General features: G+C 35.6%; 1 protein-coding gene across 7 annotated transcripts in view; it reads right to left on the bottom strand.

The window, feature by feature from the left end:
- The window catches only part of ESR1 (estrogen receptor 1), a 173,998-nt gene that overhangs the window by 45,803 nt on the left and 107,259 nt on the right, over positions 1-20,936 (bottom strand). For all 7 annotated transcript variants that reach the window (XM_032443211.1, XM_032443212.1, XM_015858163.2 and 4 more), the window contains 2 exon segments: positions 20,522-20,638; positions 4,955-5,290 (listed from right to left, as the gene is read on the bottom strand). In XM_032443211.1, the coding sequence (XP_032299102.1) occupies positions 4,955-5,290; positions 20,522-20,638 (453 nt within the window).

Raw genomic sequence — 20,936 nt, 5'->3', positions numbered from 1 at the left:
CTCCTTGGGCTTCTGACAACAAACAACACACCACACAGTCTCTATTTCTAATTTCTCTGCAAGAGGAAATATGCCTCCCTGCATTTCAAAAGCACTAACAGACAAAGACAGATCTATAAATAGTCACAGGAAAAGCTAAAGTGCCTCATATAGCACCTAGAAGCTGGAGGAGATGGACAGAAAGGGAGCTTGTTCATCTTTTAACAAAGTATAGACATGAAAGACAAGCAATTCCCCCCAGATTGAGAAAATAGAGAGATGGAAAGCTCTCATTTTATATTCAATATTTTTAACTTACTCTGCTGCCCAAGACAATCATGGTGTTGCATGATATCTCACAGTTTGATGCTTGAATTCAAACAACAACTGACTGCTTAATTCCATTGTAAAGATTGATTCTTATCTCTTACATTTGTGGCAGTTAATTGAAACTTCACAGAAATTAATCTAACAAGAAGCATCCATGAAGTAAGATCCAGGCACTGGCTATCATTTCTCTTTCACTTACAGATGTATATGCCTCCTTTGTTTTCACCCTGTAAAATCAGGGGAGTAGTCAGACTATCACTTCAACAGATTAAAGTAGCTGATAAGCAGAGGGTTTTTTTTCTGATAATGTTGTTACAAATCTCAACAGCAAACCCACTAGTCAAAGGTGAGTATACTATAAAGCAGATATTTTGGGAAGTTATTTTGACGTTACGGCAACATCAAGCGGTTCCTTTTTTAAGCCAAGTGTAAATCACTACCAGGAGGACCACTAAACTTATAAACTCTGAAAACTGTCCCACACCTAGAGAAATCTAGAGTTATTAAGACACATCTGTTAAAGACTGCTTTATTTCCACTATACGCTTACTTCTTTTTTTCTTTTCTTTTTTTTTTCCCTCCCCCAGGGTTTGGTGTCACTGAAGCACAGTGTAAAATTGTGGCTATTGTTAGCCTCTTTACACACTGTTCCTAACTTAACAAACAGAACAGTTTAGAAGGTCAAATAAGAAGACAATATCCTAAGAAAATAGCAACTTCTGTGGCTTTGAAATGAAAAAAAAAAAAAAAAATCAGTGCCAAAATGTTTATCTCCTCGGTTCACAAAGCCATAAAATAAGTACAGCACCGTGAATCATCTCAAAACTTCAAAGCCTGTATGCCCAGTGTACCATTTTAGGCCCATTATGTTGCACAGCTACTGTACTTGTAGTAAATAGTTATACAAGACCATAGAAGCACTGCCAAACATTTCACCCTTACAGCAAAATCTCCTGAAAGCTACACTCTTTACCATAAGCTCACTGTGTGAGCTCACTGTCTCTTACCATCTCAATAGCCTCTCCATGAAAAAAAAAACCACCAAAACTGTTGATCATTACAATGATAATACCAGCCTCCTTTAGGGAATACAGAATAGCAGGTATAAATAATACGATATACACAGCAAGCGAATAATAAAACATAGTGAGTAAATTCCTTTAACACACCAGCATTTCTATAGAAAAGGAAATCAGTGTTTTTGCTCATCGCATAGGAAACCACAAGAATTTACTAAACTAAAAAAAACCCTCCATCTATAAAATTGAAGGTGATAGTACATCCCCAAGACATTATGCAAGCCACGAAGAAAATAGAAAAACATGTTTACATGTAAGACATGATTCAAAATGAACAAAATGATTACTTACCTACTCTGATACCTGCTTACATGTGATTTTTAGCAATTTGTCCCATAATTAGTAACAGGCTCAATTTACATATGTATAAAAAGTCTAACCCATTGCAATCTGTTTCCACCCGCCTTGTGTGCAGCTGCTCATTATTCCATCTGGCTGGGTTAATCAGAAGGCACCACAACTGTCTTAAAGAGGACATCTGGGAGGATTTAAGCCAAAATACCCATTAGGCCATGTAAAGAAAAGGTCCTGTGGGGTATTTGAATTTTTTGTGTATGTCACAGGACACTGTACAAGTTTCTTCCACATGTCATCTGGCAAACCCATTTGTATCAGTTGCCAAGGTTTCAAAGGAAAATTAAAACAAGCTTTTATGCACTTGGCATATTATGAAGAGCATTGTCACAGGAGAAATTTGTTATGACTTCTGTTAACAATTGTTTTATACTTAAATACTGAAGACTGTTCTGTAAATTATGTACAACAAGCTGCCACAAGTTCTCTCTTCCACAGCAATTTGTTAACATAATCAAGACTGCAGAGTCAATTTAAATAAATTTCTTAACACTAAGTCAAAAGTTTGAACTAATGGCAAACAAGAGGGATATGGTAAAAATTTGTATCAGTTGTCATTTTCCAAATCAGGACATGATGTCTGCAAAGATACTCTCTTTGTTTTGGAGGCTGTCCTCAGCATGGATCCACAACAGACCTCTGCCTATGCTGTACCAAGCAGCCCATTACAAATTCATTTTCATTATTACTTTTTGTAGAATAGATGTACTTCTACCCAGTCAGTTTTCTAAAGAGCTTTTTCTTATTCTGTTAAACCAGAATGGCTGGCTGACCAAAAGACTTCAGTAGTTGCCTTGACACAACTGCTCTTCTTAAAGAATGCGTGGCAATATAGACTCCAAACACTATCCCCAAATTCTTTACACTTAGTTTTATGCTGCATATTCACTGAGGTTCTGAACTTTTAATATCAGTTTTTTCTCAACAAATATGCTCTCAAACCTCAAACTCCTTTGCCCTTGCTTTTCCAACAACTAAGACCCTGCATTCAGTGAATTAATTTTTACAATGTTTGCAAGGTTTGCAAGATGTTGCTTCCTGAAACAACTTTTTGCTACAGGTAAAAAGCTAACTCACTCTTCTGAAAAAGAGGCTTTTAACCTGGCTTCTTCAGCTTGAAACTTCAGTAAATTAGCTGAGAAAATAACCGAGCAGAATCCCACAATGCCACTGTAAAAAATACTTCACTTAACAGAAAAAAATACTCAATTTCTCTGTTTAAGGATAATGTACATGGAAATCCGCTCTAAGCAGTATTATATAGTTTTGAGTAATAAAATACAGTATTCAAAAGCAATGTGCTGCAGAGATGAAAATATAACTTACATTGTCAAGCATTACAAGCACATTACAGCAAATGGAAACTTTAGCAAACAATCCAAATAAGAGCCTGATCTTTGAAAGATGGTTGATACTTCTGTGATCCATTATAGGCAACTAAGACTTTTTTTTTTTTTTTTTTAAAGAAGTTCTCCTATTTTATATCAAAGTTCACCTGTTAGAGTGCTTATTCATGTGCATACACACAGTCTTAGTTCCCCTCTAGGAGCTATTCTGGCACTTAACAGGCAAATAAAATACTTTGGATGTATATAAATTGTTGATAAACTTATACATTCAGAAGTTTCTTGGAAAACAAAGAATGCATTTGATAAAGTAAGCTGAGTTTTGATCTTTAGTGGATGTAATCATTTTGTGACACGTAGTTTTATGAGATCTCCGAACAAAAAATAGATCTAAGTTCCCTAACCCTATTGTTATAATTTGATTAATTACATTAACTATCCAAATAAAATATCACAGAATACAAATGATTTCAGTTGGAAAACATATTGAATTTAAATTGTAGCATATTCACATTCAGTGTAAATCAATAGTTTGTAACAGAGTTAGATTAATTATGTCTCTAAAATCAGGAGAAATATTATTTGAATTTAGCTGGTTTTCTATCGTAGAGCTTTAACACTGTGGACATATGTTTATCTTTCAAAAGTATTTTATAAAGACATGATCCAAAGCACACCAAATTAACACGAGAACTTGTTCTTGAACTGAACAGGCTGTAAATAAGACCTTAAACACTGCAGCTTTATGAAAACAAAAATGAAAATCTCAGGTGATTTTTTATAATATGAGAAATGGAACACTCACAGGTTCTCATTGATCATAGCTGGAGTCCACAGAGTGACATGTGAAAAGTGCTAAGAAGGGAACCCATGAGGACTGGAAAAGACTCAGATTTTATGGGTTAGTGATTTTCCAGAAAGAGTCTTGCCAAGTTTAAATGAAGAAAACTAAAAAAATGGCATAACTCATGCAATGAGTTGAGGTCATGCACTCTGTAATGGTAAGTGAGAGATGCGGAAGTGTTCCCTAATATTCCTTTATAAAACAGCTACAGTAAAAATTCAAGAGATCAGAATTCCAGTGAACTTTAAAGTATATATTACTGAGTATGTGTGTATGTGTAGCAAAATTACATATAATATGTGCAATAAATTTTTAATACATACTAAAATGTTAATTTCTGAAGTGGAACATTGTAGACTAACATTTTAAAAGAAAAAAAAGCCTTAATTACCACACTGTCATCTCATTTCACTGATATTAATTAATTAAATTATGTGATGGAATGTGCATCATATATTCAACCAAAATGGTCTCACAATTCTAAAATTCCCTTCTAGAACTGAGGGGTTAAAGCTGAGAAACCAAGATGTAACAAAGAGATAAAGATAAAAACATTCCATTCCAATGGGAAAAAATATATATTCAGAAAATACTTTCTGTATGATTTTTCAGACAAAAAAAAAAAAAAAAAAAAAACAAACAAAAAAAAAAACACATGCAAAACGTCTAACTTATGGGTGAAAAGGTAAATTTACAAATAAATAATACTAATATTAATGGTCTTGTTGGAAATGCCAATGTAATGGCAGATATTTCAAAAAGTTTAGCAACCTTAATTCCAAAAGGTCTAGATAATGAATATAATTAGATCAAATAGACTAGATTAGACACTTTTATTATTCTACTTCAGCTTGAAGGTTTTGTTTTTGTTTAATTGGAAAACACTTCCTATTCCCAAAATTGTATAATATTTAATAGTGCAAGTAAGACAGAATTAATGTACTTGTTTTATATATTGAAGGGCTTCTCAGATTTTTTTCATGTTGAGCTTTTTGTAGTCTGCTGGGGCTTTCTTTCCTTACCTGGAACTCTCTTTGCCCAGTTGATCATGTGCACTAATTCTCTGTCTGCAAGGTTGGTCAACAGGGTCATCATAGATGCTTCGTTGAATGGTCTATTGGGGTCATATTCAGAGTAAACTATGGGTGGCTCAGCTTCCAGCAAGGCACTGACCATCTGTTCTGCTGTCAGAGACAGGGCTGGACTGTTCTTCTTGTTATGTTTAACCACTAGTGGACTTGTCCAAAGGGTGGGAGCTCGCAGCTCTGTAGAAGAAGCCTCCCCGTTCCTGGACTCCTGCTCCTCTCTTTGACGTTTCTGTTTCATCATTCGCCCGCCTCTGCGGTCTTTCCGGATTCCTAGAGACATACAAGAATATAATGAACTCCTTTCCTTGAACACAGGCATTACATAAATTTGGCCTCAGCCAACCAGGAGCTGCTGTTCATAGGCCAGTGGAGCATTTACTCCTGGTTTATTGTCAAGGATTCTTCCTATATGTAGAATCTTACATGAGCAGTTGGAGAGAAAAAGTATTTTTAAAAGTATAGTATCAGAAATAGTGACAAAAGGCAGTAACTGGAAATAAATAAATATTTTTTACAGCACAAACCTTAATGTCATGTCCTAACCTCTAGTATGTAACTATCCAACAATTGATCAATAGCAGCTTCATGACCTGAGCAGGCTACATGTATAGCAGTAACAACTCTCAAAAAAAAATCTTTCCTCAACTTTCCCAATTCTAACTAAACACCAAACCATTACTATGGAGTGTGTGATCTTCCTAGTTAGGTAAGAAACACACAGAAAAGATACCATCATAAGATGGCCTTATACAGCATTAAGGATTGTTGTACAACCAGATAAACAGAAAAAAAAGGGAAGATAATTTCTGCCTCAAATCTAGTGTGGGTGACCTACTGTCAAAAGTCAGTAACAACTGGAACAGAAATTATCTTTGTCATTATTGCACATTTCTGCAATGTGCTTAGTTCCGAATGACCCTGGACCTTTGGAAGTTATCAAGTCTGCCATACTAATTAAAACAACAACACTAAGCCCTTACAGTAGAATAAAATCTCCTTTGTGGAAAGGTCATGAACAAATTGTAATGATAAAGTCCAAGTGTACTCCAATCATAAAGGGAGAATAAATGCTAGCTCTGAGTGGAGGAGGCACAGCTATTTTGAGAGAAGGGAAGGGATGTGAAGGGAAGGGAAGTGAATGGAAGAGAAGGAAAAGAGGAGGGGAGGGAAGGGGAAGAGAAGGGGAGGGGAGGAAAACTTTGAAATCTACTGGCCCTTAAAATAAATGAACATGGATCTTTCTGGTGGGTGGGGGGGGAGAAAAGACAATCTTTAATCAGCTTTTTTTCACACCACAAACTATATAATCTATTAGGCTTCCAATTTTTTGTTTGTTTGTTTGTTTGTTTCTCAAATCCAGTATTTCTTCATATAATTTCTTCTTCGGATTAATGGCTTTTAGATCCTACCAGCAGGTGCCCTCTTCCAATGGTAAAGACAGCATCTATAGATCAGTATGCCTCTTTCATGATATGTGATATGTTAAATGAATTTGTACTTGAAAATTAATCTCTTTAAGTCTAATTCTTTCAAGACCTAGCAGGCCTTCTGAATCTATCTATAAATCTTTCCATATACAGCAAGTTCCATAAATCTTTCATCACCCTTACTACTTAACCTCTCTACATTTTCCCATTAGTTAAACTAGCTGTAAGCCAAAAGTCTGAAGTGCATTCCTGTTCTCATTTTTCATTCAGTAATACCTACTACCACTAAATTATTTCTGTTTAGAAGATGAGGGAGATTCTTGCTATTAGGAAAAAAATAAAAGGCTTATTTTGGAACAATGCCATCCTGGAGTTAGTCTCATTGATAGCTTGCTTCATCAGACTACTCAGTATTCACGGACTACTCAGTATTATGCATGCTCTTCTGCAACAAATATATTTGGAAGTATGCTTTATTTCACTGTAATGTTTTTGAATTAAAATTACCCTTTGAAACACAAATAAATAATCATGTAACAAAAACCACATGGTTCATACACACTAAACATTTGCTAACTTTCCCACATTCCAAATTCTACAGCTGCTCATGCAACCATTTCCCTTTGAAGAGTTAAAAGTATTCTTGGAGTCTCTACTGTGCAACATACACAAAAATAGATGGCCTTAGAATGGACATAATTCAGAAACATTATCTTGGGGTTATAATAATGCTATAAAAGCATCAGATAAGTTAGTTTAGAAAGTAAATAAAATGCAAGAAGTTACCAAGAGAGGAAGAGAGAACAAAGCATCTACATAAATCAGATTATATTAACCCATGAGGCACACCATAATGAACATGCAGTTCTGTTCTTCCCATTCTAAAAATTATACAAAACATATAAAATAACTGGAAAAGATTTAATAAGTGAGAGACGTGTAAGATGATCTGAACAGAGAAATGAACTTGCTGTGAGAAACAGCTAAATTGATTAGGACTGCTTGTCTTGCAAGTCAGGTACAAGTTTACAGATCGGGAGTAGCAAGATGAATAAAATACCAACACTCACTCTTCTTTAATTCAAGACAGTATCAAAGGAAAACATCTCACAAAAGGTTCAGGACAGTCAACAAGAGGTTCTTTTTCATGTCTCGCTGAAATAAAGCTGAACTTGTAAATACTTTAAAGAGTGTTCAAAGGCATTTGAGAGGTACAGATCAAATTTATGGGAAAGAAGAATCCATCAAAGGTTAATATAAACAAATACAGCACCTTTGCCTCAATTGTCTGTGCCATAAAATCTCTATGTAGGAGTATTTTTTGTTTGTTTGCTTTTTACATAAAACTTACTCCAGACTTGCCTTGTTAAGTAAAATGTGGATTTAACAAATGTAAGCATGCTTATTCCCTTACAAGTAAACCAGATTCCGAAGGGCCCCGTCCTTGGAGGTGTTCAAGACCAGGTTGGACAGGGCCCTGGGCAACCTGATCTAGTAAATGTGTATGTTTGGTGGCCCTGCCAGGCAGGGGGGTTGGAACTACATGATCCTTGAGGTCCCTTCCAACCCAGGTCATTCTGTGATTCTGTGACAGAATAGTTTTATTTTTAATTCATCTGCACTGGCTTCTTGTCACCCTGAAAAGAGGGATGGACTGAGTGAAGCTGAACATAACATTCTGAATTTGGAAGAAATGCTCTGCCCAAATTTATTTTTATGTTTTTATTTCAGGAATTTAAAAAAAAAAAAAAAAAAAAAAAGCCTACATTGTAACATTATACTTTTAGAGATCAGATCTGAAATAGAACTAAGGGAGAGTATGCATTCGCTCTTCATCACATCAGCAGCTTTTACAATCATAGACAGGAAGGTTGTTGAATCTGTATAAGCATCACACTAGTTAGAGATTTATAGAAATTAATGCTAAATCCCTAGATAGTTACATAAAATAGGAATCCCGTTATTCATTTTCTCAGACCAAATAGAAGCACGTATCTCTCTGAAAAATAGAAGTGCTTCCAAATCTCCTCCAGCTTAATCAAATTTTATGCCTATACAAAAATGTAATAATAGTGCACAGTCACTAATTCAAAGTAAAAAGACAATTCCTTCCAGCTTGCTTAATTATCAAAAGTGCCATGATTCCACATGCTCTTTAAAAAAATATATGAATGCAGTAATTTTGATTCCACAGTTCAGACAATACAGGAACTAGAACTGGCAGATTATGAGAAGCATGAGAAACAATATTCTATCAAAAACAGAAGTATTGTGTATCTTGCAGAAGCTATTGAAATTTAAACAATGAATATTTTCAAAGAAAAATTTCCTAAGCTTCACCTCTAAATTCAGTCAGCCCTCTAAGATAAGAAGATAGGTTGCAAAACTTTAGAGCATTTACATACTCCTGGAATTCAGTAGATTAGCAACAAAATTGCATAGGGATTGTGGAATCACACTTTAACCAGTTCACTATCTTTCCATTACTTGAGGCAGTAATAATGGCACTGGTAACTGTTCCAGCCATGGGCATCAGAATTCAAGTACTACTTAAAAATTCATTCTCACATAACTTTGAGCTGTACCATTAATGGTATGTATTCAGCACCCTGAGAATCTTCGCAATAGTCAGTTTTCTACAAATTAACTCCCACTTCGTACTTGACAGACATTCAGTTTGCAATTTGAGCACTGAAAGTAATGGCAACATAGTAGATTTGGAAACTTGACAAGTCAAAATGTAAAGGCAGGTTGAGTGCCAGACATGGAGAACCTGAGCTCTGTTTCTAGGCAACAAGCATATAAGCAATAACCTCTCATTCATATCAGTGCTGTTTCATGTCTGACTGGAGCTAACCAGCAAAATAAATAATTTTTAACAGAGGGAAGAAGCTCCTATTTAAAAACTTTCTGCTCAGAAATGAGTTTTTAGCTTTAGAGTATTCCTCTTCATTTAAGGCTTCTTGGTAAATGCAGGCTTTCCCTTTTGTGGAAAGGGACAACACAGCAGCTGTGGCTCCTAAGAGGCACAGGTTAAGAACATGGTTTCTGGGAACATGATGGGAAAAGAGAGCTTTGTGCACAGGAAAAGACTGCAAGACCTAGGTTTACCACCTAACAACCAGTCTGGAGCAACCTTTAAATCTGAGGCTCTTTGTCCAAATTTCTGCTCTTCATTACTGGCCTACAAATTATAAGAGCCACTTCTTGATACACACATGGCCTTGAAGCATTACTAACCTGTACTTTTGTCCTTACAGTCTGCTGTAGCAAGCAGCTATACTAGACTAGCAGACTATCAAAAGAGCATTTCAAAGTTGCAAGGAATCATCTTTTCTTTGAAGCAATTCTCTGTCTCTTTGAGACTAATCTGCCTCTTCAGAATTGCAGGCTGCCAGGGAGAAGGTTTGTCCAGCATTTGCGAAAACTAATCCTTTCTGAGAAGAAAAGATTAATCATATATTATAATGTAAAAGAGATAATGACTACAGAGGCATACTTCAGAAAGCCAGAGTCCATGTCCAGTTGATGACCAGAGTATTAGAGGAGCATGCAGAACAGAGCAGCTACAGCAGAGAAGCTATGTAATCACATCAGTATTCACAGAGGAAGAAATTCTAGATTTTTCTATGCCAGAAAAGGTGCATATGGAGAGTAGGGGAATCTGAAACTGACAGTTGAAGAGACTAGAAATCAAAAGTCCAGTCTCAGGTATCCTCATACAGGACTTATTTGCTAAAATGCTGCAGAGGAGCTCTGGAACTGTGCCCAGTCTTACACTAATATCATTGTTGTCATTGATAGAAGGGCACAAAATTAATAGACTGGCAAAGAATAACAGTGTGAATAAGCAGCGCCTTTATGGATGTAAACCTCAGTGTCATTAGAGTGTAACTGGCTTTACAGTTAGCTAAAAATTGTCTTAGATGCATGCATGCAAGGTAGCTGTCTCCTCAGGACCTCTTACAGATATTTTTCTTTTTAGACAGACCTTGTTAGGCATGATGAAGTCAGTATTTTTTTAATGTTTCTTTAAGGCCTTAAGGAAGCTCCTCGATAGCTGCTGCACATAAGTAGATGTCAGGAATATAATTACATTCATGATAAATTTATAATGGACAGAGGCTTGCTTTAGCTATGACTACAGTGCAGGTCCTAATGGTGTAATATATCTCAGAATTATGGTCTTTCCAAAGAGATTTTTTAAAGCTTTGATATTTAGGGGGTTTTGTTTTGTTTTGTTTTTCCACTTGGCTCTCTCGGCAGAAATATTGTTTGGTCACGGGAAAGTAACACCATTTTCCAAATTCAAATTTTATAGGTTTGAAAAATTTCTTCTTTTGAATTTTGATTCATATAATTATCCTATTTATTTTAGGATATCAAACAGAAACGTAAATTGTGCCAAAAATACAGGTGGGTTGAAAATTACTTCAAATCACATAATTATACAATCATAGAATGGTTTGATGTAGAAGGGACCTTAAAGATCACCTAGTTCTGACCCCCCAGCTATGAGCAGGAATGCCTCCTACTAGATCACACTGCTCAAAGCCCCATCAAGCCTGGCCATGAACACCTATGGCTATGGGGCATTCATAGCTTCTCTGAGTAATCTGCTCTTGGGCCTCTTTACAATCACAGTGAAAAATTTCTTAGTAATGTCTAATCTAAATCTATTCTCTTTTAGTTTAAAACCAGTACACTTTGTTCTATGACTATACTCCCTGATAAAGAGTCATTCTACAGCTTTCTTGAAGGTCCCTGTTAGATAATGCAATACCTTTTTATAAGTTCTCTCCAGAACCCTCTCCAAGCTCAACAGCCCCAGTTCCCTCAACCTTTCTTCATAAAAGAGGTGCCCCAGACCTCTGATCATCTTCCTGATTCTCTAGATTCACTTCAACAGGTCCATGTCCTTACACTGGGGGCCTCAGAGCCAAATGCAGGAATACCAGTGGGATCTCACAAGAGTGGAGTTAAAGAGAATTACCTTCTTTGACTCACTGCCCACACTTCTTTAATGCATCTGAGGAAAGGAAATACTTGGTTTTCTGGTCTGCAAGTGCATAATGACAGCTCATGCTTATCTTTTCATCCATCAGCGCCCCCAAGTCTTTCTCCACAGGGCTGCTCCCTACTCACTCATTGCTCAGTCTGTTTTTGTGCTTAGGATTGCACTGTGTGATGTGCAGTACCAGTCTTGGCGTTCCTGGACTTCCTGAGGCTTGTCATCTACAAACTTGCTGAGTGTGTCCAGCATCTCACTGCATGTTGAGGACAAAGACGATAAATAATGCTGTTAGTACTATCATCAAAGTATCATGACTTTCACCGGTGGACATAGATTGTTGACCAAAACTCTTCATATGAGACCAATGAGCCAATTTCTTATCCACTCAATAAGTAGTCCATCCACCAAATGCTTTGAATAATTCCAGCTAGATGATGTCAGCAGCTATTCCCTTACTTACTAATGCAATAACTCCATGAAGAGAATGAGAAACACTGAGTGAAATAATCTAAGAACATCAAATAGAATTGAATATCTAATTATAAACACACCTGTCTCAAGTGACAGTGCCTAATAGCCACAAGCCCTGATAGCATTTTCAAATTCTGTTAAACCTGACATGAGACAGGAACTACACATTTTGAAAGGTTATTTAACTTTGCTGAAGGTTCTTTAAGTATTTGCTGCTGTAGTAGAGCTGCCTCTTATAATAACAGCACATGGTAAGAGAATAAGTGTATTTTTTTATTTTTCCTTTTGATCCTTAAGAATATTTCTTTTTTTCTTTTTCCTTTTCTTTTTTCTTAACTGAAAGAACCCAGCATTTAATAACATTTAATAGTCTGCCTTTAGAAAAATACTATTGGGTCTTTTTAGGAACTCTGAAGCTCTTGGTCTTTCATCGCTGTCCTCCATGTACCATTTACAACAGTGGCAGTGGTGTAAATGCTGAGGACTTTGATAATTTCCTAAATGCCTCTAATGAGATCTTACCATATCCATACGAGAACAATACCTAGTGTTGATATAGTAGTGCTATCATATTATAGCAATTCAACATATATGGGTTGTATAAAATATAGCAAACTTTAAATTTTTGCAATACTAGTTTTGTCCCTAGTTTTTGTCCCTGTGTCATCTGTCCTATCTCCTAAAGCCTGTCATCTCAGACAGGGCTATATCCTTGGCTTTTCCAGTACAGTGAGGGGAGGGGCCAGAAGCAAAACAGTTAAAAAACTCTCCTGTCATTCTTGATAACTGGTTATGTCCTTGCTATTTAATAATTTCCATAAAATTGCACAGATTTTATTGCAGAATCTGAGATAGCCCTTAAATGTTACTGAATGCAACTGATCCTAAATTCAACTAGAATTTAGATTATGCAAAATTTTCCTGTAAAATACCACAAGACGGTGGTATGGAAGTTAAAATCATTGTTGATATATGTCATGGAGCATTATTATTTTTCATCAGACCAACAGGCTAACAACCACAAAAAAAGTAAGTGGAGGAGAATGGCAGTGTCTGATTAACAGAAAAATGCCAAATGATATGTCTTTCCAGTTGCTAATAGTGGAAGCAGTACAAATTATTTTGGATATGATGCTTATAATTAAGCTGTTCATTTATTTAGTATATAGAGATAGTATTTGAGTGTGAAGCTTTGATACATTTAAAGAAATTGAACTATTGAAGCTCCATCAACAAGCTGTAGTTGGACTGAGATACTGAACATCATATTCTTCCAAAGCAATAGGTTTTGCCACTCTACATGGCAAACAGGTAGGCAAATATTAATCAGGAAGTAGGCTTGGATAGGTTCTTAAGTTCCTGTTTCTACCACAGTGAGCTAAGCAGAATCTGGTGTACCTCAACATTTGTTTTTCCTCTCACTGTCATGGCAATTCACTGACACCAAGATTTTAAAAGGCCTTCACCAATTTAAGACACATCCTTGTTTGATTACTTCACAAAGTACTGGGCCTGAATGTAGTTCCTCTGTTTTGTCATTAAATTATGTTGAACAAGGATAATATCAGATGATAGTGCATCATCCAATACATGGAAGAAAAAAAGAAAGAAAAAAAAAAGACAACTGGCATAAAGACTGGTTGCCAACATATCAAATCAAGCTTGGGATGACTTGGGATATTCTATGATTCTATCACAGAATTTTGTTTTTTTTGTTTGTTTGTTTCAAAAATGGATCTGAATCTTTTACAGACCAGAACTTGTTCTCTCTGCAATCAGTGCTGCCACTGTTAAAAGAGAGAGAGAGAGGGAGAGAGAGGCAGCAGTGGGGAGTACAGGGCCCACTGCTCCACCAGTTTTCTCATAAAAATATTTCATTTGAAAAGAACACTTAAAGCTCCAACTCCCCTGCATGGAAGAGAGACATCTATAGCTAGTTCAGGCTGCTAAGAGAATGTTCCAGCCTGACCTTGCCCAGTGATCAAGTCAGTTTAAGCATCACATTGCCCCAGTGTCCCACCAGCTACAAGGCAGATCACAGAAGTGGTCTTTCATGTAAAGAAGACCTGGAGACCAAAAATGCTGACAGCAATCAGATAAATGTAATTTATGGTCTCTAATGACTATTCATAATTCACAGCTTGAGAACTAATGATCTGCTAATTAGAGATAAAGGTGCAAGACATGCTACTTCCTAATATGTATTTTGGCATTCATTTTTTCTTCATAGCACATTTTAAAGAGTACTAGAAGAGTTGTACAAGAGAAGCAACAGAAGTTCAATTAATTCATCATTCAAATGAATCACTTTCAGTGCTGACACTCCTGCATAAATCATACTAAGTTTTGGCTAGAATAAGGATGGCAGCAGCCCCATTTCTATATAGTCTTTACAGCAAATCCACAAACATTCGTGGGTTCACAGTGAATCCTTCAGAATACCAGACATCAATCATGATTGATGAGTGATGTCCCCCAGGGATCAGCACTGGGTCTGATACTCTTTAATATCTTAATCAATTACACTGACAGTAGGGCCAAGTGCACCCTCTGCAAATTTGCAGATGACACCAAGCTGTGGGGTTTGGTCAGAACACCAGAGGGACAGGATGCCACCCAGAGGGTCCTGGACAGGCTTGAGCAGTGGGCCAACATGAACCTCATGAAGTTCAACAAATCCAAATTCAAGATCTTGCATCTGGGTCGAGGCAACCCCCATTACCATTACAAGCTGGAGGACAAAAGGATTAAGTGGAGCTCTGCTGAAAAACACCTCAGGTACTGGTGAATGGGTAGCTAATGGATAGCTATGGAGTATAAACAAGCACAAAACAGGTTGTCAGATGGGACTATAAAATCTCTGCCCTTGGAGATTTTCATGGCCTAACTGGAAAAAAATCTTAAGCAATTTATTCTGAATGCAGTGTTTAACCCGCTTTGTGCTGAAAAAGATCCCTCCTGGTATTCCTTCTAGCTTGGAATGAGAAGATAAAACATATTTGCAAAAGTGTTCATGTTTCACTAAAAATCTAGGATTTAACTTCATCTTCTTTTCCAAGAGGCTGTTCTAAACTCACAAAACTTTTCCTCAGATGCTGCTTGAGTACACGCTTGCAGTCCATCAACTATATATTAAAACTGTACATTTTCTCATACATTTATCAAACCGCACCTACGCAGTTATTTGGTTGAGTACAGAACAGCATGTCCAATAAATATCAAAAAGGTTCTCTTTGGACAAACGAAAATAGTTTCACATTGTTAAGCCATTTGCTTTCATTCACTAATTTCTATTTTTGATACAATATTTCATTAGGAGGTAATTACATGGAAAACCAGAAAGCCTGGAAACATTCCAGTGGTTGCATCAGACATAGATTACCTCTGCTCTTGAGAATTATTTTATTAACTTTCTAGCCTTTTCTATATATTTTATTTATTTACTGGGGGAAAAGAAAGGATTTTAACATGAGGAAATATAGTATTCAGTAAGAAAGCATAGCTCTCTCCATTTAAAGACAAAAAAAAAAGGTAACGTTCTTCTCTGAGCAGATGGTTAATTTGACGAGTGCTTTTTATTTTCTCAGTAAAAGTTTGTTTTGATCTTACATACTACTGTCACTCTGAATTTCTCCAGACTGAATTCCCATATCATTACAGCTAGGTAACAAGTTCAAGAGAATGTAAGAAAAAACCTGAAAATAGGAATGTGTCTATTCTTTCCAGAGACTAGAAGTAAAAGTTTTTCACAAGTATCTGGCTTGTAGTTATAGCACACTGATACATAAAACCACCTTTTCTTTCCTGGGCTGCACTACACCAATCTCTGAAAGCTTCCCAGATAATCTCTGGGAGGACCACTGCACTACATAGGCTTCAGCTACACAGTAATTTCACAGTTCACAGAAATGACATTCCTGAACTCAGAATCTTCTCTCTACAACATCTAATTCAGGCTATTCCAAGATAAAAAGCACCTCAGATCATATCTATGACCACCAGATGGATCTAGCTCACGAGCTCTCAAATCCTCAATCACTACATTTCACATGACTCAAGATTGGAAAGACATCAGACAGCTGACAAATTCTGCGGGTCTCAGAGTGGCTAAAAATATCTTATCAAGGAAATAACTGATTTTTCATAATGGATATAGCATTTATGGTGGTTAATTTTGATTCCATTAGCACCAAGTTGCTCTGATTCAACAGGATACTTGATGTTAAGTCTGCAGTCATATATAATAGGAAAGGAACAATTTAGCATTCTTAGAGTTAGAAATCCAGATCCATTTATCATAATAAACAAATATAAAATATTTAATTGATAAATAGAAATTAAAATAAATTGGTTTTGGTTTCCAAGAATGAAACTTTGCAGTCAAGTTTAAAGCATTAAAACATTAAGAGGAGAAATGGAGATGTATATTGGAACAGATATCACCTGGAGCATACACACAGTTGAAGCTTTGAGACAGCAACTGCTGTAAGAACTCCATTTGGAATCTGAGATTGTGATGCAGGACCCCATGCTTTGTGAAATATTTAGCTAGAATACAGCTTCCCAAAACAGAACAAAAGAATCTTCATAAATATCATTTAAAAAGTCAATGCTATTCCCTCTTGCTACCAACCAGAAGAAAGAAGCACATGATAAGATTATTCTTGAGAACACTTTATCCTCACATACAAACATGAAGGTGCATAGTCTAAGTAGCAGCATATGATTTTAAAGTCTTATTCAGAAAGAGCTTGGACAAAATCTAGCAGCTATAATCCCTGACTCAGATGCTAACTACATCAGCAGAGAATATCTATCAGTGTAATTGTATCTCCAAGCAACACACTAATTGATGCAGAAAGAAGCACAAATGAAAGAGGAAAGGAAAAAAGCTCTGCAGTACTGGAAGAAGTTTTTGAAAGACTAAAGAAAAACTGTGTGAAAAAATTATTTTTCCTCACAACCTCATAAATAAATGTTCTTACAGTTGACTTCAAGAGCCACTTGAAGCCTCCAATTTTTTTGAAAGAACGCCTAAAGATATTTCAAAGGTGTCTACTCTGTTAAAAATAAAATACATAAACTTCTTAAATACTGTATTTAATTAAGTGACTTTGCAGAAGTAATACCTCAGAAACTACAGTTAAATAACTTGTGTTTAAGCAGGAACAACAAAACAATAATTTACCTAGTTTTCCTCATAGCTGTTGTTATTCAATATCAGCTATTGCTCAGAGGTTAAACAATAGATAAAAACATGATCTAGTAAGAAATGTCAGCTAAGGAATCTCAGAGAAATAGGAAAACTGAGATTCATTCAGAGAAAAGAAACGCTACAGAAGTATTCAACTGTGTCTAAAAGCTGTAATCAATAGCAAAATCCATGTAACTAACAATTGTGGAGGTAAATATAAAAGTGATATATTACGTGCTCTTCTTTTATTCAAACGTGAAATCCAACTAATCCTTTTCAACAAGACAAATTCTTTCATACAAACAAAATAAAATTATTTCAATTTAAAGATTCTACCAAGATAACTAAGTTTTTTAAGGAATGCTGTATAATTCAGAAATGTTTAAATAAGAGTTGCAAGAGATCTTTCACAACAAAAAAGCTTGAGACAGCTCCGCTGGGAAAACAAATCAAAACAACAACAACAAAAAGCATTTAAAAGTTAACAGTTTAGAAGTTAACCAGATGGCATACTAAAAATAAGCACTTAACTTTTATCTTCCTGTGAGAGAAATATGACCATTATCAAGAACTAACTGGAGGTAAGAATTTCTGTCTCCTGCAGCAGAATACTGAATGCTTTACTTTACCCTGCAGAACTTTACCTGCCTTGAACATTTCATCTCCAAGCATGCCAAATCTGTCACCTGTATCAAGGATTTCAAGAATCTTTTTGCAGGTTTCATAAAATACATATTCTTAAACTATCACCTATGAACCAGTGGTAAACTTCAGTGTATTATCTGTGGTTCTATAGGAGCAGGCAAAATTTACATGTCTATTCTCCTTGTTTGCAGCACGCAAGTTTAGTTGTTTGCTTTTATGTTTACCTCCTGGTTTGTTTTGCTGTTTTTGTTTGTTTGTTTGTTTGAGGGTTTTTTTTGCTTGTTTAATAGAAATCTTACATTACTGTAAAAAGGAATGATAAAGATGAAGTCCATAAGACTTTACTGAAGTGATCACTGTAAAAAACATAAACTTCAGAACAGCTATTTCAGAAAGAAAACTTGGAAAAAATAGTCTGTTTTAAGAGATTGAAAACAAATATATACAGAACAGTCAAAAATATCACAATCTATATCTCACAGAACAGACAGGAAAAACATCAGACTGGTAGAGTGGGTCATTACCTAAATACATATAAGCATAAATGGATGGAAGCATGCCAATGAAAGACATAACAGAATCATCATAAAACATAATGATGTATCTTAACATACTTTAATGATTTATCTGGAATAGGCTGCATGGTAAATGTATGCATTACATTTTCTTATATTAGTTTGCCTTGTCTGAAACCTCCATTTCTCCAGACCACAGCTGTCATTGTGATTGCATAAATTTGACATTTAAAGGTATTCACCATGATATTAAGGAACAAAAAACTACAGATACACAACTTTATGAAAAACATGGCTACAGCCAAGTATTAAAAAAAGACTTAACATCTTCCAAATGCCTACATCACAACACACAGAGTAATAACATCAGTCTCAGCTCTTTCCTAATTCTTGATTTGAGAAAAATGCATATGCAACATTAAAGGACAGCAACACCTTTATGTTTTCCCATTTAATCTTTCTCCCAGGATTCCCAAACCTGTCTTAGTCAACTGCAGGGACTGGATTTATAAACCACTATATGATCTGTAAAGAATAGACATGAAGAGGTACTCCTTTCTCTTACTCCCCTTTTCTCTTGCTCCCACATGGTTGTGTTGTTTACTGTGGAATAAGCAAACACTGGGTATGCCAAAAAAATAAATAAATTAAAAATAAAAATAAAAATAAAAATAAAAATAAAAATAAAAATAAAAATAAAAATAAAAATAAAAATAAAAATAAAAATAAAAGGACCAAACTCTAATTTAACAATTAGCTCCCTCTTCATGTAAAATATGTTCTATTCCTTTTTCTTCTGAACACTTACTGCTTTGCAAACTTTTTGCATTAAAAAAGATTTTGATAAAGCTAGTGAATACTCCTCATTAATAAAAGCAATCTGAATCTTTAATAGTCTATTACAAGCTCTTCTTCCATTTTAGAGCAAATGTTTCCCATGATTTCCTGTTCATGTGAAATATTGATTCTCTGGGACTTGACTTCCCTCTGCTTTTGACAAATATTGTCAGTTGTCAAATTGTCAAATATTGCAGCTGAGGGAACTGGGATTGTTTAGGCTTGGGAAAATGAGGTTCAGTGGAGACCTTATTGCCCTCTACAACTCCCTCGAGGGACACTGGCAAGTTGGGGGTCAGCCACTTGTCCTAGGGAACTAGTGATAGGACAAGGAACAGTGTCAAGTTGCACTAGAAAAGGTTCAGATTAGATACTAGGACGAATTTCTTCTCCAAAAGAATGGTGAGGCAATAGAAAAGGCTGCCCAGGGAGGTGGTGAAGTCACCGTGCCTGATGGTGTTTAAGGAAAGGGTGGATGTAATACCTGGGGACGTGGTTTAGTAGGCAATATTGGAAGTAGGTGAACAGTTGGACTAGATGATCTTAGAGGTCTTTTCCAACCTTAATGATTCTATGATTCTATGAAATACACATTACTGTAACACAGAGGAGAAAAGCAGGTATCATGATGTATCAAAAAATATTTTACAAAAAGAACTCTTCCATCTAGGAACACACTATGGCAATTATTCTGCATTGTCAGTTATTTCTAATTTTGCCTCCAACATCTTATGACTGAATATATGTATAAAATAATTCAGTAACATACCAATTCAGCATAGGCATTCATTGACTAACTCTTCATCTCTGACATCATTAGTACATATCTGTCTTCCAATGAATTGGCATCTAGTCCAGTTTGCACAAAAGTGAGACTGTCAGTTTTGTTGAAATTCACAGTAGTATGTGGATGGTACTGGAATAAAGGAACTAACTTTCTTTTCCAGAACTGAATGAATAAGTATTGAGTACTCACAGGTTTTGTTTTGTTATTGTTACTGTTTAACAAATATAGACTGATCTAAGATTACCAGTGATTTTCACACTGAAGTGCAAAATGCTACAAAATCTTGAGTGACGTTTCATTCATAACAATCTGGCTTCTACCAGCAGAGACCCCAAAAATCATGCATTAAAAATATTAACAAAAGAGTCATAGGTCCAAAGTCTCAAAGTCCAAGTTTCTATAAATTTTGATGTAAATTTGTCTGAGAATAAAAACATAGGATTTTAGATGCTTTTATTTTTCATTTAGATGTTCTTTGATTTAATACACTTCAGCTCAGAAAAAAAAATGAAATAAAATCCTGCTTAGGAACTGTATCATCCGTCCAATGAAGTTAAAAGACAGGAAGGCAGACACCAATGCTGAGGATTTGTTGACTGCAGTGTACATACCACCTTTCATCATTCCCACTTCATAGCATTTTCTTAGTCGGCAGGCCTGGCAGCTCTTTCTTCTGTTCTTGTCAATAGTACACTGGTTAGTGGCAGGACACATGTAGTCATTGTGCCCTGTAAAACCAGATGGAAAATAAGGACACAATTACAACAGGCATTATAAACTGCCCGTAATACATTATCATATGATTCACTGAGTATTTAGTAGTCTTACTGTCATTATCTATCAAAAAGATGTTAATAATGCTAAAAATTCACAGCACACTCACATTTATACACAAGTTCTTCAAAATATTACAAAATATTTGCATAAAATGAAAACATCTATAGAATAATTTTTTTTAAATTAACAATCAAAGCAACCACAAAAAAAAAAAAAAAAAAAAAAGGAAAGGAAAGGAGTAGATAAATA

This window comes from Coturnix japonica, chromosome 3 (assembly GCF_001577835.2).
Source record: "Coturnix japonica isolate 7356 chromosome 3, Coturnix japonica 2.1, whole genome shotgun sequence".
Taxonomy (NCBI): Eukaryota; Metazoa; Chordata; class Aves; order Galliformes; family Phasianidae; genus Coturnix; species Coturnix japonica.
Note: the sequence above shows the minus strand (reverse complement) of the source record. Positions and strands in the feature narration are given on the sequence as shown.